This window comes from Eucalyptus grandis, chromosome 9 (assembly GCF_016545825.1).
Source record: "Eucalyptus grandis isolate ANBG69807.140 chromosome 9, ASM1654582v1, whole genome shotgun sequence".
NCBI lineage: Eukaryota > Viridiplantae > Streptophyta > Magnoliopsida > Myrtales > Myrtaceae > Eucalyptus > Eucalyptus grandis.
Genome location: NC_052620.1, coordinates 23,851,566 through 23,874,422, shown reverse-complemented (window position 1 = coordinate 23,874,422; position 22,857 = coordinate 23,851,566). Strand labels below are relative to the sequence as shown.

Sequence of the window (22,857 nt, the reverse complement as noted above, 5' to 3'; positions counted from 1 at the left end):
TATATGAATACTCATTCCCACAATGAATACACTTTACCTTACATGTTTCTTTTTGTCTTCTTATGTATGATTCTTGAAAAATTATCCCACGCAATAGATTTATGCATTTTTCATTTCTTACAAAGAGGAGGATGACTAGTGGATACCTTGGTTGACGATTCCATCATAGGACTGATCTCGTAACATCCCTCCACTTCAATTGAAATATTATTTAAATCCATCAAGTTCACCTAAATATTTAAGTACTAGCACATAAGTTTTAGCGCTGCACTCACTGATGAAACAACAAATATCAGCTATGGTTTCATTTTTGAGGTGTCAACATCAAATAGCTATTCAGAAACTACATGCAGCAAACAATAGAAAAAATGCATCATATAACTATTTATATGTTAGATGGTTGAGAATCATGACCGCCACTGATCTTGACAAGGAAAATGTTGAGGGGGGAAAAGAAATTTTACCATGAAAGAAAATGTGGAAGTTAAGTGATAAAAAAAAAAAAAAGGGATCTTTAGAATGATTTCCCTGAAGAGCAGGAATATTGACAAACTTGGGATCTACGGAAAGTTATTCATGTTAAATAAGATTGTACCACTTTTCAAGGGTGTGATTCATTCAAATTAGTAGTAGAATAGCACATCAGAACCTTGTGATAGACACTTCACTAGATCCGAATATTTGCCAACAGAAGGCATCGGGCAGAATTTATGAAGGCCTAAACATAGTAAGAGGAGCTGAAGTAATCAATAAAATCATAAATTGAGGTTAAAAGAGCAAAAGGACACAAAGCTAGAAAGAAAAAGTGTGCACTTCGTTTTGAAATTTAATTATTATTCGGATTAAACTATAGCTACGTAGCATCCACAATTACTCGATAATGAGGAGTTCACAAAGTTTAGAGAGTTTGCCGGTGCATATCTATAATAAAGTGATTTTTTACCTTGCCACACAACTCCCAAGTCAAGTGAATTTGGCCTGATTCTTATGCCAAATTAAGTTGATTCTCTGGGAATGTCGTTAACACTACAATGATGGAGCCTGCAACCAATAAAAAAGTAGTTTCTCAGAAAATCCACAGGACAATTTGAACCCATACTTGCATGAAATTCTTATATCATCCAAAATGCTGCAATTCTTTTTGAGCATTACCAACTGTATGCTCATTGTCACATTGATATCCTCAGCAGGAATCGATTTGGAAATAAATAAGAACTAGTCATTAGAAACCCATTCAAGAGAAACTCACAGACAAATCATTCATCAATAATGAGCAAGATGAATAGTTGCTTGAGTATCTTCTTTACTATATGCAAACACACTTATATCTCGAGAACCTCTAGTCTTAAAGTCGGTATTTTGCTCATGTGCAACTCCTAAAGTGATATGACTATACCCACTGAATTTTGAATTAACAAGCAAATTGCAATCAACAAAAGTGACATTTTACCATATTATCTCACCTTTATTGTGTGATTTAGCAAATTATTTGTGGCATGTTAGCCAGTGTACACAACATTGGTAATATCATGGGACTTCTCTTTGATTGTTGCATTGATCCCAAACCCAATGGACTCAAATCCCACATAATTTACAAGGCAATCTCTAGTCTCAACAAACAACACCTCGACACTTCCACCATAATTTGCAATAGCTAGTCTTAAATTAAAAAATGACATATTTAAAGCGACATCAACTAAAATTGGGGGACATCACCAAAATTTCCTTTCTTTTCCCAGCAAAACTTTGGCATTTTTTACCTAATTACAAGCTCGTGTCTTTGTCGAGTTTGTTGTTCCAACATGCAACGATCTAGATTTTAAAAACATGACATCAATACGGTTTGATTGCTACTTCAGTTAAAATCACAATGAATGATGAGCACGATTTGGTTCTCCAATCAAAGCTAAAACCCATCTCCAAAAAAAGGAAGAAAAGCCCAAAAAGAACACATCGGATGCAATCGCCCCGTCAATCGAGGGTCCAAAAGGGGAGGTCACGGGGACTAATACCTAGCCAAATTGATCACGTACGCAAAGCAAACATGGAAAAATAAAAATTCAACACAAATCAAGAGCATACATGAGTTTGAATATCTCAAATGAAGCACAAAATAGAAGTCACTAGCCAAGTTGTGTTCGGAAAGCAAGGGCGAGCTGAGCATTAGGGTTTATAATCAGGGGGTTTTTTTTTCCTTCTGATTTACTTGACAAGAAGCGAGGCGACCGGCGCGAGTGGCGAGCAGCAAGCGTCGAGCATCGAGTGGGGCAAGCATCAACTGGCGAGCAACAAGCGGCGAAAGTTGAGTGAGGCTAGCGGTGAGTGGTGAGTGGCGAGTGGCGAGTGTTGAGCGAGGCCAGCAATGACATCAAAAGGCAAGCGACGAGCGGCGAGTGGCGTGCATGGTCAGAGGTGAGCGGCGTGGGAAACCAGAAGCGAGCGGGGATGTTGCTACTTTTGATCTTGGCAAATTGAAGAATAAAAAAGATAGAATGGAAGAGAATGTACTTTGGGGAAGGAAGTCGTGAGGAGATTTACGGCGTAAACTTTGCACCGTTTTGGATGTTGCGAGTCCGTGACTATGAGGACTCCTTAGTCCTCACGGTGAAGTAACATACTCTGGACTGTGGAGGAGGACGCTGTGAAAACCTTTACGGCGTAAACTTCACGCCTTTTGGATGCCGTTTGTCCGTGACTATGAGCCTGAGGAGTCAATAGCTTTAACATCATTTTACTTAGGTTTGAATATATAAAAGAATTACAAATAATAGAATATAATAGAATATACAAGGTTGGTCCGGGTTTGACCGACCCAAAAACTCTTAGGACCAATAATCAACCCGCGTAGTGTTGGTTTTGGAATTTCGAGACCAAGGACCGACCTAGTTCCCTTGGGAACTGAACCAGGACCAACAGGGTTGGGCCGGTCCAGGGTCGACCCTAGATCGCTGCTCACCCCTAGTTTATGCGTCATTTTGGAGTCTTAAATGTGTAGTCGAGGAAAATAACTAAGTTTCTTAAGAGCACACCAACTATTTTAGGCTTCCACTACTGGTTGTTAGAGATTTCTTACATAAATTAGCTAGCAAGAACATTCATCCCTTAGAATAGCAAACTGACCTGTGGAAAACAACAGAACCTTAGGTAGTTTTATGAATTTTATGAAATTTTCTAGGTGGAGTTGGACCTTAAACCTTTCATGAAAGTTGTAGGACACATCTTTAGAAATAACATATTAAAATTTGAGAACAAACAGTTGAGGTTTGAATAGCGAAACGAATTTTCTTCAGTACGTACATAAATTGGAAGTTGCTGTAGAATTTAGGGATAAAGACAGCAAGTTACTGCTCTTTATACAATGAGAAATAGGCTTAGGCTTCTTCATGGAAAATGTTAATCTATGTCTCTTCTATAACTACTGAAATTTCGTAACATTTTGATGAGATTTGATGAACTTTTGCCTGTATGATTAAAACTGCTCGTGTTAATCTTTGTTCTGCCTTGATATGAGACTATGCAATAGATATTGTGCCTATTGTACCTGGTTTTCATGGCATAAAGTGAGTCTAATGGTCTTGTAATAATGGTTAGTTTGTGCATGAGTATGTCTCTTCCATGATTCGAAGTTTGGTCATTGTATGGTTACTTATTATGGCACACGTGTGCAATGAGTGCGACATGAATGAAATGCTATGTGAGCATTGAGCGCTACTTAAAGTGATTATGTGCTCTTGAGGTCTTATGCATGTTGTGATGGGATATGACTCAGAGGTGTGATATGTGGAATGTGTGAATTAAATGAGTAAGAGATTTCCATCGGTACTAAGATACCGATGATGCCCTGGCAAGTGGGATGCCCATACTGTGTGATCTTGGATGCCTCGGTTGAGTGAGATACCGAGATGCCTTGGAGTTGGGATGCCCATTTGTGATCTGGGATGCCTTGGTTGTAGGATACCAAGATGCCTCGAAGTGAGATGCCCTATGCTATATGATCTAGAGATGTCTCGAAGTGAGATGCCGTATACTATGTGATCTGGGATGCCTCAGTTTTGTGATAATGGGATGCCTCAAAGTGATATGCCTATGATAGCAATATCGTGGAAGTCCAAATGTGGGATTCTGGAAGTGACTCGATCGGGCCAGTTTGAGTTTCGGTAGGTAAACTGATCAAGGGTGGACCTTGACATACACACTATAATATAATTCAACTTGGCGTGTGAGTTCACATGTTGTTGTTGCATCTCATCTAGATTATGGTTAGAAATAGGAGATATACATGCATATTTTGTGTGCTTGATATGAAGTGATCATTCGTGTGACATCTTAGCATTCATTTAGCTATACTTGGATGATTCAGTCTTAGTAAGTATGCGCTATTTGGTTATGTCATTTTGTTTTCTTTGGCGACTGTGGATTGTCTAGTTTAGGATCTTATTATTTCTTTACTGGGCGTTACCCATTCCTTTCTATTTTTTAGATCGTTAGTATGGATGTGCCACCCCTTGCACGATAACGGTGATAGCATACATTGATATTTCTTTTCACGACGTCTATGACCCCGATATCGAGCTAACCTATATGAGATATGAGGCTATGCTTTGGATGGACGATGGCAGGATAGACTAGATCCTAATGAGGTTCATTGCTTGGTTCATAAACCATGAAAGGGAGCTGTTTGGCCCTCTTTAGTTCAATGCTGGAGGACCTAAAGCTGGGGCAAGAGTGCTTAGGTGCCCAGTTTGTGACGTAGCCAGACTTTTGTTTTTGATAGACATGGGCTAGCGTAAGGAGTAGTGAAGTTAGGAACCTCTCTCAGCCTTTCCCTAGCTAATTACTTACACTTTTGTTCAAAAATATGTAAATATATGTTCTTATAGGGTGATTGGGTGTTAGAAAAGCTTCAAATCATAAAATATCCATGTTATACATGCTAACCAACTAGGTTTGGACACTATAATGTGATAATTGAAATCAACAGGTCATGCCATGATGATAATCTGTATAATTTCCGTTTGCACTTAGTATGTAACGCTACTGGGACGTCACAACATGTTATAGATGAAAATGATAAGGAAAGCCACGCAAGATGGATGACCGAAGAGAGAATGAGAGGCTGTAGTCTTTTTTGGGGGTGATGAAGAGTTCTAGGGTGAAGATGACGAAGTTGTAGGAAATGGCATTGGTTTATGCTTATATTGCCTTCTTCCACCTCCTCATGCATGCACCACAGGAGATTAAATTGCCACATTTCCGTCAACGTTGGCAATTTAGGGGAAATTCTGCTAGGGAAAAGAAACATGGCTGTCTGGTGGTAATTCTCAATTTACCACTCGACAACTCAAGGAGTTTGTTGTCTATTTAACAAAGGGATGACTGGAGGTAGACGTGGGCTTTGGTGAGCAACTTTCATTTAGCCCTTTGACAGCTCAACTTGAAATGGCCACATCACTCAACTTGTGGCTTTACAAGAAGAAACTGGCTATGGGTTTGGGGACGTGATGAGATGGTGTCGAGGTGTTACGGCGGCATGAGGCGATGGGGCATGGTGACTTGACAATATGGCGGCAAGACATGGTGACTATAGCTCAAATGGTGTGGTTTGGTGATAAGCTCGTTGACGTGGCATGAACCGCTAAATATTCGAGGCTTGAGCGAAAATCCGGATATCACATTTTTCCTTTCTTTGTTTTTTTGTTTTTATTTTTTTTCCTTGTTTCTCTTCATCAATTCCTTGTGAGGGGACCCTCACCAGAGGTTGCCAAGGGCCACCTTCCCCTATGGCCAATGATCGGTAGAGGGAAATACGAAATAAAGAAAAAGAGAAAGGCAAAAAAGTAAAGAAAAATGGAAAAAACAAATTTTAAAAATTTTTAAAAAAATATCCATATCAACTTTGGTCGTGCCACGTAGGATGGGCTGCATTCATCTATGGTTGGCAATCGAAAAGGGCAAATATGGAAAAAAGAAAAAATAGAAAAAAAAGAAGAAGAAAAAAAAAAATGCGGAATTTTTTAAAAAATTGCAAAAATCTTCAGCATTAGTTGCGTTACATAGGATCACATTAATAGGACCATCACATCAAATTAAAATTAGTTTGAAATGACTAAATTGACAAATCATCAAAAGATTTAAAACTAAATTAGTAAATTATCTAATAGTTTACGAATAAATTGGCATAATTGAAAACTTTCGAACTAATGTAATAAATTATCAAAAGGTTTAAAACTAAATTTGCACAATTGAAAAGTTTAGAATTAAATTGACTACCGTATAATAAGTTTAGGACTTTTGGACCCGCTTTGACTATGTTGCATCATATATACAACTAGTTCTTTTGCTCCTTAAACTTCAATTTTTATTAGGGGCCTATTTGGTTCAGATTTAAGGAAATTATTTTGGCAAAATGCGAATACATTTAGGGTAAAGGGGTCTTCCAAAATGCTTTAGTGTTTGGCAAATTGTAATTTTAAAATGTATTGAAAAGTAATTTTGGCTTAAATACTACTTAGTAAACCCTACATTTGCAAAAAGGCTTTTATTAATTTAAAAATTATTAAAATCAAATATGATGAAGCTTCGTCGTTGACCAATGGCCGACTAACCACTGGCAGCCAGATCTAGCCATCAGCAAGGTTGTCTAAGGTCACCTAGTCGCCGACAAGGCTATCTGAGGTCACACAACCTTAAGTGAAGCTATCCAATGGCTAGATCTGGCCGTCGGTGGTTGCTGGCCTTCAGCAACTATGGGGAAGATGAATGGTTAAAAAAAGGGGTAAATGGGTGAATAGTATAAAGTGGACTTGTATTTTCAAAATGCTAAAAGCTCAAAGTAAGTTCAGACCTATTTTGAGCTTTTGGCCTTCTTAGTGCTGACATTTGATCAATGGACTTCTGAAAATACTTGCCAAATGCCTTATATTTTTCCCAATGGGCTTTGGGGCTCAAAGCCTATTGGAAAAACTAAACCAAACGGAGCCTAAGTTTTGCGTATTGATTTATTAAAATCGTCCAATTTGGTCTATATCGTTAGACCTTTTTTTTTTGTCAAAAAAATTTGCTTCATTCATTGCTTTAAGTGCTCCCACTACATGAAAATTTGGCCTAAGAACATATGAGATCCGATAGGATTTTCGGGGGATTGGAGGTCCAACAACTAGAGAGCTACTTTCGTCTGTGGGCCTTAGAGACTCAACCCCCACTAGATTTGTTTCCCTTGGACAGTGGGCCAATTTTATGCTTTAGAAGTGGCCCATCAGAGTTTTGTACGCAGATACCATCAACTGTACTTCCCAGGATGGCTTATCTTCATTTGTGAGGGCCTTTATCAAAGAGCAACGGTCCAATGCAAGCTGGTACTTTTGGTCAGAGCACTAACTGATGTGGCAAAGTGCTTCCAAACATGCTAGGGTTTCGATTTGCTCCGGAGAAGACGCTTGCACCTTCTTTGCAAAACCATCAATGATCTTCCCGGAGGCTTCTTGGCATAGAAAGGAGACATTACCTTTGTTTTCTTCTTCCACAAATGACCCATCAACGTTATTTTGGGGGTCCCTTCTAGCGGTGGCTTCCATATGGCAGGTGGGTGAGCTCTCGATCGATTATGTTTGTTCTTTCCCTGGTTCCATAGGATCTTGGCTATTATAGCTCTGGTGAGGTAATTTTGTTAAAATTGTTTACTTTCTCCAGGAACCAAACTTCCATTCAGTCTCAAGCCTTGATCTATGATTATGTCCAAATCAGGGTGCATCTAGACCTCTTTGGTCCATCTTTGGGTGCTTGCCACAAAGAGGGCATATGGACTCAAGTAAGATTTTTCTTGTACGCAAGTTCTCTGCTGTGGGAATAGCATTTTGGCATAGACTCCAAATAAACATCTTGACTTATGGGGAAGCGCAAAAACTACGCAAACAGAGGCCTTGAACTAGAAAGCACGGACCTGAAGCCAGGCCCTCAAGCCACGCTTAATTCGTCAAGCGACTTGCCCATCAACCCAAAGACAGAGATAGGGCAAGCTTGACTAGAGCCCGACCCGACTTTCGCAACCGAATGCCTAAGCCGAAAATTCAATCTGATTTAACCTAAAAATGCCAATCGCAAACTTTGGAACTTTTTTAGGGGGGCAATCAGTATGAGTAGGAGGTTCAATTGAATCGTCACCTCGTTAATCTGATGACAATAAAACTCATCATCACTTTGCCCCCCGTCCACTCCCAAAATTTTCCCATTTCGCAACCCGAAGCAAGCAAGCAAAGACGAATTGCTAAGCAAAAAATCCCGGCCGAAACAAGTTTTCCTTTCGAAAACAAAAAAAAAAGTTCAAAACGAGGAAGCAAGCTTGCGTTTCTCTCGGACAAATGCCTCGATTTGTCGTCACGATATGAGAAAGAATGGAAAATTATCGGACTCGTCATCGATTGTTGTTCGTCACTGAGAAACGAAACCGAGTGCTTCGAAAAATCGCTCGGTTTCCAAAAGGGGAAATAAAAATCGACCGTTGGAAACAGATACGGAACACAAGTTCGCAAATCAGAGCATTTACGCTGACTGGAGTGATTCGGATCCCGGCGGCGGAGGCGGAGGCGGAGGCGGCGGCGGCGGCGGCGGCGGCGGCGAGGAACTTGAAAGGGATGAGGATCGTCGGTGCGGAAGATGTGGGAGTCGAGCTCGGTTTATATAGCCGGGAGCGAACGGCGTGCTAGGGTTTCGACCGTTAATCGAGGCGAGTGGGAAAGGAAAGTGAATGGGTCGGGGCACCGCGAGAAATCGGGTTGGGCCCGCTAGACCTTCTTGTTGGGCTGGACTAGGCCCAACGGGCTTCGATGGGGAGCGAATTGATTCGACAGGGGGGAGCGAGTTGTTGATTCACAGGTCCCACTCAACCACGTAATTACCGTGGGACGTACCAAATCAACCGTTTCCCTGGATCCGCGCCCAATGGACCGGGTCCAAGGGAAGAGTTCTCTTGATTTTTTTTTTTTTGATAAAAAAATTGATCGAATTTTAAAATATATAATATATATGATATATATTGTATGTATCATTTAGTTCGGATTGAATCAACTCTAAAATTCTAAAAAGAGGAGCAACTCATATAGTGTGAAGTCCAAGGGTCCGTAGAGATTTAAGGGTCTTAGAACCAACAACTGACCTAGTAGGACCAGCCTAGGTTCGGTAGGTCCTACTAGGCTATTCCAGGGTTGGTCGATACTCACCCTACTAGATGGTGACTTGATATGATTATGGTAAATACCATCATTGGTATGCTCATTAGTCGGAAAAAAATGTTTATGTGGAGCTATACTTAAAAAAAAAAAAATAGAGCTAGATGACGATATTTTTCCATCTTTAAGCTTTAAGCTAAAATCGTTTCTAATTAAACTAGAAATAGAAAGAAAAGAGTACTAGCAAGTGATGACATTTCATCATTGGGTTGGTTGTTGACTTGAGGCTGCATATGGAAATTGATAATTGGAAAGACAAATAGCAGATCATTAATGATCTAATTTGAATCTTCCTTTTCCGGTATCAAGTAGAAATTTATGTGATTACTATCCATTATTTTAAAATTTTAAATTGTAAAAAAAAAAAAAAAAAAGCCGGTGTACCATTGGTTCTCTCACGTGAAACATGGTTACTAGGTCAAAATTTACGGGTTTGGTTACCTTAAACTATCCTCGATCTTAACAAACTTTGATTAGTTTGGGAAGGATGATGGATGTGGGCTAAGATGTATCAACTCTCTCGGGCTTCCTCACTCACCCCCAATGAGGCTGTGGTGATGGACTCGCTTATTGGGTAGTCATTGCTTTGCCGATGCCTTAAACCGAACATTCCCGTAGCGCAGCAGATGGCACCGTTTTTTACACAAAAAATGGAGCTAGATGGATAGGAAGATGGTGCCATTTTTAATACTGCTCGGTGTTACAGTTCATTAGTACAACCAAACACAACAAAGCATCATCGCAAGTTAACTGAGAACCTGCCCTAGAATGCATCTCACCTCTAGGAACCAGGATCCCTCAGTTCAAGCATTGACATACACTTGGATCGAAGCCAAAGTACAAATCAGGACAGTAGAGAGGCATTAATAGGATGGATGATCCCTAGAAGAAATGGATCAGGAGCGCCCAGACCGGGAATATGATCAGGATCACGATCCCGAGTGTGTTGGATATCCCGTGCGACTGCGTGAGGGCATTCCTGAACCCGCCCGACGCGCGGATGTGCTCTTGCAGCAGGTAGCACCCGATGAGGAGGCATATCAGGACCCCAAACCAGCGGTCCCTTAGGGAGTGTGCGAAGAAGTGGGGCGCCACCGCTACGAGCAGGATCAATGAGCCCGGCATCTCCAACCATTCTGCAGCGATCAACCAGGAAAATGAATTATATATATGTGAAGCAGATTATAGATGTCAGTTTAATAACTGCACGGTCGATTGCCATTCTGTTGTATCGTTTGATGCGTGTAATTCGAATGGTGAACCGACCGGAGCCTTAAGGATCTACCTGGGAAATGGCGGGGGAAGAAGAGCTTCAGCACCACTGTAACAAAAGCAACCCATTTTCCAAAATCTTCCCTGTGAAAATCACAGCTCGATAAGGACATACTATCCACAAATATATTCGAGGAAAAACTTACAGATCTCGAGCTATTAATGATGCTTAAATTCAACTGCTCGTCGGCGATGTCACGAAACAACGTGTCTTGAAAATATAGGCCCTATTCAATACAAACTTCTGTTTGGCAGTTCAATTTAAGGTTGGCAAAAGACATGTCATTAACATTACCAATTGTGTTGCATCTGTCAAATTCGTTCGAGCGATCGTACTGTAACAAAGGCTTAAAGTGTTTAAAGAACAGTTCTTCGCATACACGTAATGACTGTTTAAAAACCTATATAGCTGTGTTGAAGTCAATAGGAAAAATCGACCGGCTGGTCCGAACGTGCTTATACAGGTTGATTCATTCAACATACAAGCACAGGTAAGCTCGAGCTGAACCGGCTACAACATATGTAATGCATAAAGATCTTGATCTTGTCCTGAGCTCGCGATTCAATTATTTCGTGCTCTAACAATCGAAACAGCGCGATCATCACCTCAGCATGTGAAACAAGGACGGAGGCAGGCTGAAGAATACGTAAGGGACCAGGAGCGAGGTCAGCATGTTGGTCCTCCAGTTCGTGCGATCCAACACCAACAGGTATCTGCCAAGTCAACCACAAAACAGGCTCGTCTAAACCCATTCGCCGTGCGAAAGAAACGGCGACCGGCGGAGAAAGAAAGAAAGAGAGAGAGAAGCCATAAAGAACTCACATGGCGGCAGCAGAGGCGGTCCACTTGAGGAAAGTGGTGCCGAAGCGGATGCCGCCAAGCCGGGCAGCGTGACCGAAGAGCTTCTTGGCAGCAACCTTGAGCTCATTGATGTCAGTGCTGATCTGGTCGTCCATGGCCGGATCGGTCTTCATCGCGAGATAATCCATCCTCCCCATTTCTTCAAGCGTCCCGCCCCGCCGGAAGGGAAAGCCGAGGAAAATGCTGCAGCGGATCTTTGGAGAACGGGTTCAGAGAAGAGAGAGCGGCGACGGTGGCGGCGATCTCACTCTGCAACTGGGAGTCGATGGTGGCGACAAGGGTACAGTTTTGTACGCTCCTCGGAGGGATGGTTCGTGGTTGGGGAGGACACTGCGAAGGTTCGGATCTTGAACCGTTTCCTGCTTTTGACTGTCGAGTTCGGTGTCCTTCCCCTCCATGCAAATTCGACGACGAAGGAGGCCTGCTCACGTGGCGCCTTCCGCTTGGACGACACCGCCTTTACTTTACTTATTTTACCAGAGAGCTCTGTTTACGTGACGTGTGGACAATACCCGAAAATGCGCCATGGATAGACTCCGACGTCACATGATGAAGAAGATTGAATCACGAGGTAGAAACTATTTAGGATCAGGTGCGAGTTCGGTTTTCTAAACTTAGATTAGCCAAAAGGTCAAGAATTCGATCTGTCACGATTGGAATCTGGGAGTGTAGAAGCCCTGTAGGATCACCGATCGCCACACTAGAAAAAGCATGGGAAGAGTGGGAGAGTCGATGCACCTCGGAAACTTTACGATGGGGCAATGGATTTTAGATTTAAGGCCCTCTCTTTGCCAAGATTGGACCCGCACAAGCTGCATTAAACACTAGCATTAGCAACACACGATCTCATAAGTAGAGGCGACAAATGGGTAGGTTGGGTCAAATTTGGACAAGTCATAAATGAGTTTAACCTAAATCTACCCATTTAACCTACGTTGTATTTACCAAGTAATTTAAATAACCCATACCAATCCAAGCCAAATTTAGTCATATAATCCATGAGAATAAAAATGCACAACAATTCTTCAAAATTATCTAAACAAAAAATAAAAATAAAAGAATTTGCAAAATAAAATGAAAACCCTAGCCATAGAAGAAGTTCAAGCTTGAGAAGGCTAGGGCTTCGGACCTAACAGTAGCTACCTCAGCCCCGAGGGTAACACCTCGGATGATGGCGGCCCCACAAAGGCCCTCCGATAGGATAAAAAGTAGGAAAATCACATAATTCAATTGAATCCACGTATCCATATGCCTCCTAAATTATGACATGGCAAAGGTTGGAATACCCCAACGTTGAAAATGGGCCAATTCCATAAAAAAGCACAGACTTTAGAAGTTGTCTCAAATATGGCCCAAACTTTATTTTGTCTAAAAAAAAAAAAAAACACAAACTTTCACTCGTGTTCCAAATTTGGCCCTCCATTAACCCTCATTCCACAGTCATCCGACATGGCATTAAATTTAGGAACGAGACCCAAAAGAACGAGAAAACAGCTTGCCAATTGTTAATTGTTAAATTTAATCTGCTCTCCGATTAGGTGAACTTTACAGATGATTCTCATGGGAAAAATAATTCAATAACTTCAGTTCTAGGAGATGAGGCACATAGCTAGGGCCATTAGATCAATTAACAATTGGCAAGCTATTTTCAATGTCATAAGCTGGGTTGGGAGTAGAAGATTACATAGTTTTAAAGCAAGATATTAAAAGCGTATGCATCTTGTAGTTAAATAGAGATGTGAAACCTATTTGTAATAGACTTACTTCATTTATCTTCAAATAGACTTTGAGTGGAAATGCCACATCGGATGTTTGTGGAAGGAGGGTTAACGAAGGGCCAAATTTGGGACATGAGTGAAAATTGGTACTTTTTTTTTAGACAAAATAAAATTCGGACCAAATTCGGGACAACACCAAAAGTTCGTGTTTTTTTATGGAATTGGCCCCGTTGAAAATATGCTTCTCCGATGCGAGCTATTCTAATGTTGAGTTGCGAATCATATTTGAATTTTGGTGTCTTGAATAGAGGACATATAGCTTTACATTTTCCATCCAAAACTAGGGGTGAGCATTGGTCCAGGGTCAACCCTAGACCGACTTTGGACCGGCCTAACCTTGCCAGTCTTGGTCTAGTTCCCAGGGAGACTAGGTCGATCCTTGGTCCTAGAATTCCTAGATCAACACTATGCGGGTTGGTCATCAATTTTGAGAGTTTTGGATCGATCCAACCCGAATCAATCTTGACTATATATATAATATTATTTATAATTTTTTTATATAGAGAAAATCTTAAAATAAACGAAGTCAACAATATTAAATAGCTCTTTAGTGAGGAATTCAAATAATTTTATATTGTTCTTTAATAACTTACGTTTTTAATGTCTTTTACAACTTCAATAGTCATAATTTAGTCCTTACGACATCCAAAAAGATACCTTATAGCATTCTTCTCTAGTAATCATTCTCTTGTGTTTTATTTGTCCTCTTAGTCTTCAATTTGCTGAAATTGAAATATCACCACTTGACACTCGCGTCGCTTGCTTTGGGTCACTTGTGCCGCTCGCAGCTTGATGCTCGCTTGGCTTGTTGCTCCCTGCTCAACATTCAATGCTCATTTTGTTTGACACTCACCCAACTTGACTCTCATCGCTTACCTTTCTTAGCTGACCTCGCTTATCATCGAACCCATTAGGTAGATACAGTCATCGGTTGCCCTTTCAAAAAATACAAAAAATGAAATAAAAAATTATTGATTGATCCTAGGTTAACTTTGAAACTAGATCAAATCGATTGGGTCAGTATGGTCCTTAACCATTTTGTTGAGTACAAAAAATGAAATAAAAAATTATCGGTCGGTCTCGAGTTGACCCTGGAACCGGACCGAATCCATTAGGTTGGTCTGGTCTTTAATCCTAAGCTCAATAGGGTCGGTCCTCGGTCCCAAAAATTGAGGACTAGCACTGTGCGGGTTGATCTTAGGGTTAGAAAATGGATCGGCCCAACCCGGACCATGCTCACCCTTACCCAGAATATATTCCAGCATGTCTCTAGGAAGGAAAAGTAAGATAATTTGAAAAAGCCTGGTGAATCAGCCACAATTTTTTTTTTCTTTTTTTTTTGCCCGTGTAAAATTTATGATCATTATGTGGGATTCGACCCAATTTGCAAAATAACTGAAAGATTAGTCACAAAACAAGGCCGGCAAATATTAGGGGGCCAAAAATATAAAATGGATCGTCCTTTTGATCATCACCGAGTCGCGTTATTCAGCAAGCTGTTCGATGAAGGTGAGCTGTGATCATCACTCAACCAAGGGTCCTGAACAGAGACCGGGGAGCTATCCTTGACCACTTCCAAGCTCGATATCTCGGCCGGCTTGGGCGGAACGAACAGCTTCTGGCTCACCGTGCCGGCCTTCCTCTTCAATGTGCCTCCCGTCGACCTCTCGCTCACGGCATAAGGCGACGAGCAGATGGACACCACAGCTGATGCGGCACATGCCACGTCCTCATCCAACGGTGCCCACCCGCTCTGCCTGACGTGCTCGAGCTCTTCCGCCACCTCTGTCATGGATGGCCTCATGTCGCTGTGGAAGGCGAGGCACCGGAAGGCCAGCTCGGCCACCTTGTAGATTGATGAGAGCGTCCAGGCGTCCCTATGCGGGTCCAGGAATGGGTCTATGATCTCATCCACGCACCCCCTGCCGATCCTGTCAATCGCAAGGGCGGCAAGGTTGATCTCAGTGTGCGGCCGGGAGAAGTCAACCACCTTCTGCCCGGTTATGATCTCCACGAGGACCACACCAAAGCTGTACACGTCACTCTTGTCTGAGAGATGGAAGTTCTGATGGTACTGAGGGTCAAGGTACCCTGGAGTCCCCTGTGGAGCTGTCGAGATGTGGGACAGCTCCGACTCCACCATCCCGAGCCTGGAGAGGCCGAAGTCCGCCACCTTCGAGTTGTAGTTGACATCCAAGAGGATGTTGCTGGACTTGATGTCTCTGTGATAGATGGGTGGGTTGACGGCCGAGTGGAGGTACGCGATGGCATTTGCCGTCTCGGCCGCAATGGTGAGCCTCACGGTCCAAGGAAGCCCTTTCCCTCTCTCTTTCTGCAAGTGCTGCGACAAAGTTCCGTTTGGCATGTACTCGTAGACGAGTATCTGCTGATCTCTCTCAATGCAGCATCCGAGGAGGCGGACGAGGTTCGGGTGACTGACGGATGAGAGGAGCTTGATCTCGTTCATGACTTGCTCGATACTGTCAGTGTCTCGATTCTTTATTCTCTTCACGGCAACCCACTCGTTGCTGTGGAGCTTCCCCGCGTAAACCGTCCCGTAGGCGCCGTTCCCCAATCTCTGCTTCTCGGAAAATCCGTTAGTAGCTTTCTCGATGTACTTGAATGGATACAGAGGGATGCTGGAGCTCCCAGCAGCTTCATCCAGAAGCCGCTTCGCGCTCTTCTGGCTTCTGAGTGAACTCGACCGTCGGCGGATGAAAAAATATGTACCGACCAGACCAGCCATTATCGAAGCTCCGGCAATCAGCCCTAACAGCAAAACAATGTAAGATAGTGCTTTTCTTGTATCTAAGAGATTGCAGATTGTGAGAGACCAAAACCCTTCTCAATCTAGTATCCGATTCAATGCAAAATGCAAATCGAGTTGGTCATCAAAGTGAGAAAATCAGTTCGACCTTCACCAAGTTAACTATTAGCTTCAAATCTCAAAAGGCGATATGTTGAAGTGCAAGCATTGATTTTAAGTGTTAATCCAGTCTAATTAATGTGTTGCAGGAGGAAAAAAATCCTCCGGATGACATTAAGTAACAGTGTCGATGGCAGCATGACAGACGGAGTCAAGAAATCTGCAGCTAGCAATATGTTCCCAGATAGTCAAGATTACATACCTCCAACAAGAAGACGCATCCTTGAACTTCCTTTACAATCACCAGAGAAGTACTTCGAAGCATTGCAACTTGAAACTGCAGAGAAGCAACGTGTACAGAAATGGATTAGCAGAGACGTTTTTCAGCACCAGATCAGAGTTTAACGAATGGCATCAAAGCCTTCAAAAGTGCGTGCTATCAGGGATGCTTGCACGTCTTCCCGTTCTTGCTGCCATATGCATAAGTATCCTGGACATAATAAATCTTTTGCAAGGCATTCAAACAATATACTCCAACTAGGGTCTGAAAATTTTTCACCTATTCAGATTGGAAGGATGAAGAAATGTGAATTCATAGAAACTAGTTCCTCAGAGCACTCCACTTATCGGACAAGCATTCAAATGTTTCTAGAGTTATCAGTCAGTTCCACTCCATTCGGTAAACCTACTTCATTAACAATATACGACGTGATACTGGATTAACTGTTTAGGTACCAAACGATAAGCAGAGTTCCTTAGCACAAAATCAAGCCGAAAGTTGTTTCTGTAGCTCTTATTCATCAGCAGAGGAGCAAATGCAGCATCTGCTGGTATTAACCTGAACAAACAAGCTAAGTTCAATCCCAAAAGTTCTCATTTTCAACAGAATCAGAATTGGTCATTTCCATGTTCCTTCTCTTAGTTAAGGGGTCATCGTTATGCCACGTCACACTACGATGCTATTGGCACTGCACCCTCATAAATACATTTCAATTCTTGCAATAGAGAGTAACTGCAACTCGTGATTCTCAGGCGAATTTTGGCACAACCACTTGACATTATTCACGAAAAACTACTAAAGCGCATCCTCAAGAGAGGACGTAACAACCCGGACCGCCAGAAACCCGTCCACATTCGCTAAAACCAGAGAGCAGCTTCCTCATGCCAATCCGAAATGGAAAGCCGAGAGGCACGAAAGTCTCTGACTTCGACAAGAAGAGTCCTCCACGCCTCTTTTCCTATTCTCAGCACATGAATCTTTCCAGCCCATCGTTCAAAGGGGCCGAAAAAAAGCAAGCTGTACTACTTTACTCGACGCCTACCCACATGCGCACGATGGTCAAATATCTCACACGGCACCTTATCTTATCATGATCTAAACTGCTGCATTCCCACCATACCAAAGAGAAAACCTGAACTAGAAACGCGTTGACCCTGGGGCTGCCGGGTCAAAAGTTCTGCCTTCTTCCGCCTCCTTCCCTCATGTTAATGGAGCTCCACAACCCCTCAAAACCCCCCCTTCAAAACAGGGATCCTACCAGGAATTAGTAAACAAGAAAACCCTCTTTTCATAACCTACTTCCGCCTCCTTCCCTCATGTTAATGGAGCTCCACAACCCCTCAAAACCCTCCCTTCAAAACAGGGGGATTCGAGTGCAAAGATCCTACCAGGAATTAGTAAACAAGAAAACCCTCTTTTCATAACCTATATTAGAGTCAACCAAATGATTTGTTTAATCAAATTATAACAGGGGGCGCACGTATCCACCATCTTTGACCGGTCGCAGGGAGAGTTTTGCTGACAAACCCTCTTTCCATTTCCCTATTACTGGACTGGCTCTTTTATTGCTACAAGTTTTAGCCTTTACGACCGACCGTACTTTGACCAAATCAAAGGACGTGCGCTTCCTCCTGTATGTTTTTTCTTTTTCCTGGTCGAATTGTTACCACGTGAGTTTCAGTCGCACACGAATGTTTACTTTCTATTGTCGCTCTTTGTCAAAAAGCAAAATTAGGCCGACCCGCAGAAGAACTTTTGAAAGGTAAATCTAAGAAAAAGAAAGTGATTCTAACAGCTACATGATAATGACATGAGAAATGTTCACACGAATGCTCATTTCATGGCCTGAATATTATGGACCGATGGTTATTAGTTCAAGTACATACCGTGACTTTTCTTTACTATTTCCTGTAGTAATTTACTAATGACGTGGTGATGACCGCTTGATATTTAAAGAAGCAAAACGCCAGCCGTTTTCACGTGGGACAATGACTCAGTCGCCCGAGTAACGTCGCTTGTAAATCTCGATAGCACCACCAAAACGTCACTAAAACCTACTCCTATGAAGTAAATTTCCGCGTGGATTACTTAGAAATTTCATCAATCGCGTCGGCTAGGTCGGAATCCAATTTAATATGGATTAGGCTCATGTAATACTTAATCAAGGACGGCAGGTATTTCTTATCGAGATTCACTAATGCGTCATGCCACATCACATTCCCGGCACATAAGAAAATTCACCGTGCATTTCGATTTTTTTTTTTTTATCTATAGACATCTATTATTCTGACGAAATAAAACGAGCTTCTTATCGATTTAGAAAATGGAATAAATCAAATGTGTGAAGAGCGTGAATGGATATGATAATGATGCATCGTGCGTGTTCGTCGGGTCGAATCAGACTCACCTCTCTTGCAACCGTGGCCGGCGGCGAACCCGTCGCCCTCGAACCCATCCTCGCACTCGCACCGGAACCCGTGCCCGCCGGCGGGGAGCCGCACCGCCGTGCAGTTCGCGTTCTCCGCGCACGTGCGGTTGCCTCCGCAGGAACCTTCCAGCCACCAGCTGAGCTCGATCACCTGGAACTCGAGCGAGTTCCCGTCCGGGCCCACCGCGGACACCGCCGAGAACAGGATCTTGCACTCGGTCACGCCCAGCACCGCGTCGTACCGCATCACGTCGAACGGTCTGTCCGCCGGCGAGAAGCAGCTTATGTTGTCGCTCCCGGCCCCGCAGCCGGCGGCCCCGAACCGGTCATCCATGAAGAAGCTGGTCGGGATGAGGCAGCCGCCGCCTCCGATCGGGGGATGCGAGCAGTTCTGGAGGAGGAAGCCGTTGGCCCAGGAGGGCGCGTAGCGGGCGGCGAAGAGCGGCAAGGCCAAGCCGACGGAGCGGTTGCAGGCGGCGGGGAGGCTGACCAGGATGCTGGACCGGGTCACGTTGAGGACCCGGAATCCGCCGATCGCGATCTCGCTCTCGGTGGCGTTGGCGGTGGCGTTGGCGGCCCTGCAGTTCAATTCGATCTCGCATCCGCTCGAGAACCCAAATGGGTAGTCAACGCGTTTCGCCCACTTCCCGGTCCCGCACGTCTGGCTGCAGTTGGGAGTCGAGCTCTGAGCTCTGGCTCGAGGCGTCGTGACGGCGGCGACGCAGGCGACGACGACGAAGGCGGCGACTGCGATGTCGAGTCTCGCTCGGTGGAGGAGGGTCATGTCCGAACTAATCGCTCACGACCCTCTTCTTCTCAACGAGAAACGGAGCAAAATTCAGCGAATTCTCGACTCTGCCCGCCGAGTGCTCGATGCAGACACACCCAGAAAGACCATCAACAGCCAACGGGGGAGTTTAAAGACGGGGACGCTGGCGAGCCATCCGTCTCCATAAATGCTCCTGGAAGAAAAGAGGGAACCGGGGACGGACAAGTTCTGCAGGAGGAAGGAAACCGAGGCGGGGTTTGACTATTTTTCCCTCCGGAGCTCTGCTCCAATGGAGGTCGCCCCGTCGTTATTGCTCTGGCTTCGATCTCCGATTGGGCCGCGATTCCGAGTCCCGGAGCGTGCACGAGCTCCGTGCTTTCTCGATCGCAAGGAGGAGAAACGGAGGGAGGGAAGAAAGGACCGTGAGAAAGCTCGCTCCTGTTGATTTGACTCTCTCTCTCTCTTGGTGGAATTGCCAGTGGAGGAGAATTTGGTATTTTGGTAATGAAAGGACCGTTGGGGAAGGATGTCAAGGAGCGGCCAAGTTTTCCATAAACGTCCATCTACTATTTAAGAGAAAGAGAGAGGCAAAATATCAAAGCTTTGACCACCACCACCGCCGCCAAGGCTTTGATGATGTCGACTTGGAAATGGCAAAGTATATCTGATAACTATTAAGAAAGTTATTATTTTTATAACCACATTTTATTTCACAAAGAGTAAATAATTCAAAAACATTTTATTCTATAATAAATTATGGCTTGGATTCCCTGTAGCGGATAATAACTTATGTATAAATACTTCTCTAGATGATGAGAATACTTTTTATTCGTTCATTTCCGTGAGTGATGCATCAATCACTTTTAAAGAAAAAGTTCTTTGAATCTTTCGAAACAAATGGAGCAAGTATTTTGAAAATTGTATTAACGTGTTTTTTGTTTTTTTTAGCATGAGTTGTGTTCGGGATTAACAGTTTGCATCTCCGTGTATAATTGCAGACTGTAATCACTTTGTTGTGTGTGGGTAGGTGACAAAGTTTCTCATTTTTAAACCTCACAAGAAAACTATAAGTGCACGAGTATTATTTGGATATTTGCATGAAATAACTTAATTGAAAAACATAATACCAAAAGGGCTTATGGGGGACACTCTCATCCCCTCCGCATAATTTCTTCACATGTGCATTTAGAATTTTCAATAATTCTCAAATAATCCTCACAATTACAGTTTCCAACGCATAGATTGGCATCGTGATATTTATTATAAATACTTTGAAAAAAATTAATTACCTTTTCTTTATTAATAAAAATCTGCACAATTTTCATTTCGACTAACCTTTTTTCTGCTCGATTATGCTCGATTGATATAATCGAGCTACTGCTAAACTAATGCAACTTGTCATCTTATTTTTTTTGTGGGGGTCGGTAATCACGCCCATGTACAAGGGCATTATAGTCAAAGAGTCACTGTTTTTGGCGTGCATTTATTTATTTGTTTTTGGCCTTTTTTTTTTTTTTTGTCGATGTTTTCGGCCATTTGACTCCCATGCCTTTCCTGAATTTTTAAAGGCGGTGCCGTCCAATGTCGCGTAGGAAGGGTAAAAAAACCTAAAAATACTCAGGAAAAGACCATAACACCCCACCCTCCTCCCCCACCAATGTTGACTCTAAGGCGCGGGTTCCTTAGATTCCCATCCTCTCACCTATAGTCATCTCGTTGACTTTTCTCCCCCTATTGCAACAAAAGTCTCACATCACCTGCTCCTCTCATCAAATGGATTTATTTAATAGAGAAAAAGGAAAACTAACAATAATTACATCTGGTCATGTCCCCCTCGATATTGAATGCGATTTGTCCATTTCAATAAATATTTTGAAGGATGTCGTGATCTATACTAATGGTGAACCATCCTAGGGTTTGATTTATGAATTATTTAGTTCACATCTAATTCAGGTTCTCCCAAACTCATGTGAATTTACAATTTAGATTCAAATTCTTAACATATAAGATTGATTCATTTCAAAGTCACCATTAACTGGTATTAGGTGGATTGATTAAAAACTCAATTAAAGTGTATTTTACTTCTATAAATCAAAGATCAGATGTATTCGGAAATTTGATTATGCTAGATTGCTCTAATACCCTTTTGATATATTTTCTCTTTATTTTAAAAAACATATATTTGTCACACAACATGAATTGATTTTAATCTCCTTCGGTTACATGCAAGGGGAGATCATACGGGTGCTCAATCGATGAAATCAAAACTCAATAATCAAAGCAAGTAAATAAATTGCTAAAATAAGGAAGGAATTTACTTACCTCAAAGCAAAGTAATTAGAGACACTGTTAATTAAAATTGAGTATTTAACTTAAATATGATTTTCAATTACCACATGACTCCACTTAATTATTTTTGAGTTCTTCTTTTTAATTAAAACTAAATTATGTAATTATTTAAGGTTAGATATGCATGATGTACTATTCTGATGATGTATGACTTGACCTAGTTCTGACATAGCATAGAATTCCAAATTGATTAATGCTAAATATGCAATCACTAAATTATATGGCATATATGACATGTAATTTATGATATCTAATCCAATATGACATGCACATGACATGCTTTTTTTTTCCTATTAAAGTCTGTAATTAAAAATTAATGAATATAATTATCTAAAATAAGGTATCGCCCATTTTATATTAGGAAGTAGTCTAGGTTAAATCACATTCTAACTTGGAATTTTATCAGTCTTCTAGAAACTATCTAGGATGCAATTCTCTTCAAAATTCTATCCTACCAAGAAATATTATTTTGATACTTATTCTAATTTATCATACAATCTTTTTTGGAATTTTTCGAATAAGAAATAAATCAAATAGGATAAGCAACCAATTGCACGAAATAAACATCAACTCAAATAAGACAATCATGAAGATCACACAAGGTAAACATAAAGTCACCAAAAGATATCCAATTGTGACAAATTTGCAAGCAAAAAAAAATAAAAATTGATAACCTAATCTTAGGACTTTAGAGATAGAATTATCAATTGTGCGGACGTTGCTAAATAGGAAATAAACATAATTAGATATGCCTAATATCTCAAAATATGCAAGTTAGATGAAGATGCCAATTAAGTAGGTAATAAAATATTTGAATCAAATCGGATAAATTTTTTATCTTATTTGAATATTTGACTTCCAAATTTGAAACGATGGACGGTGGATCACGATGATCGGTGTGGTATGACATGGTCAAGGATAGCTGTGGCGATGGCTCGCGGCTATGGAAGACGGCAATGGGGGGGGCTATGGGGACAACTAGGTTGCACTGACACTCCCCGAGACCCTTCGTGTCATGTCCAACACTCC

The 22,857-nt window shown here is 42.1% G+C and overlaps 2 protein-coding genes and 1 non-coding gene across 3 annotated transcripts; all 3 read right to left on the bottom strand.

The window, feature by feature from the left end:
- Positions 1–8,344: 8,344 nt before the first annotated feature.
- On the bottom strand, positions 8,345–8,436 carry LOC120288607. Its single transcript, XR_005546711.1, has one exon. It is a non-coding gene; the product is annotated as a small nucleolar RNA SNOR75 (small nucleolar RNA).
- Positions 8,437–9,885: 1,449 nt separating this feature from the next.
- On the bottom strand, positions 9,886–11,715 carry LOC104418634 (cold-regulated 413 plasma membrane protein 2). Its single transcript, XM_010030030.3, has 4 exons — positions 11,320–11,715; positions 11,103–11,210; positions 10,510–10,580; positions 9,886–10,360 (listed from the first exon to the last, which is right to left on the bottom strand). The coding sequence occupies exons 1-4, from the start codon at positions 11,493–11,495 to the stop codon at positions 10,107–10,109; spliced, it is 609 nt and encodes a 202-aa protein (XP_010028332.2). The 5' UTR covers positions 11,496–11,715; the 3' UTR covers positions 9,886–10,106.
- A 2,727-nt stretch (positions 11,716–14,442) lies between these two features.
- Positions 14,443–20,035, bottom strand: LOC104418633 (wall-associated receptor kinase-like 14). The gene is made up of 3 exons (XM_010030029.3): positions 18,690–20,035; positions 16,265–16,339; positions 14,443–15,905 (listed from the first exon to the last, which is right to left on the bottom strand). The coding sequence occupies exons 1-3, from the start codon at positions 19,492–19,494 to the stop codon at positions 14,608–14,610; spliced, it is 2,178 nt and encodes a 725-aa protein (XP_010028331.2). The 5' UTR covers positions 19,495–20,035; the 3' UTR covers positions 14,443–14,607.
- Positions 20,036–22,857: the final 2,822 nt, after the last annotated feature.

What these genes read in the sequence shown, in the direction of transcription:
- LOC104418634 (XM_010030030.3), bottom strand. Translation starts at nt 11,495, where the DNA reads ATGGGGAGGATGGATTATCTCGCGATGAAGACCGATCCGGCCATGGAC. An exon ending in TCCTTGTTTCACATGCTGAG is followed by an intron (nt 10,581 to 11,102) that starts GTGATGATCGCG and finishes TGATTTTCACAG; the next exon opens with GGAAGATTTTGGAAAATGGG. An exon ending in CTTCCCCCGCCATTTCCCAG is followed by an intron (nt 10,361 to 10,509) that starts GTAGATCCTTAA and finishes TGATCGCTGCAG; the next exon opens with AATGGTTGGAGATGCCGGGC.
- LOC104418633 (XM_010030029.3), bottom strand. Translation starts at nt 19,494, where the DNA reads ATGACCCTCCTCCACCGAGCGAGACTCGACATCGCAGTCGCCGCCTTC. An exon ending in CGGCCACGGTTGCAAGAGAG is followed by an intron (nt 16,340 to 18,689) that starts GTGAGTCTGATT and finishes GCTTCTCTGCAG; the next exon opens with TTTCAAGTTGCAATGCTTCG. An exon ending in GATGCGTCTTCTTGTTGGAG is followed by an intron (nt 15,906 to 16,264) that starts GTATGTAATCTT and finishes TTTTGCTGTTAG; the next exon opens with GGCTGATTGCCGGAGCTTCG.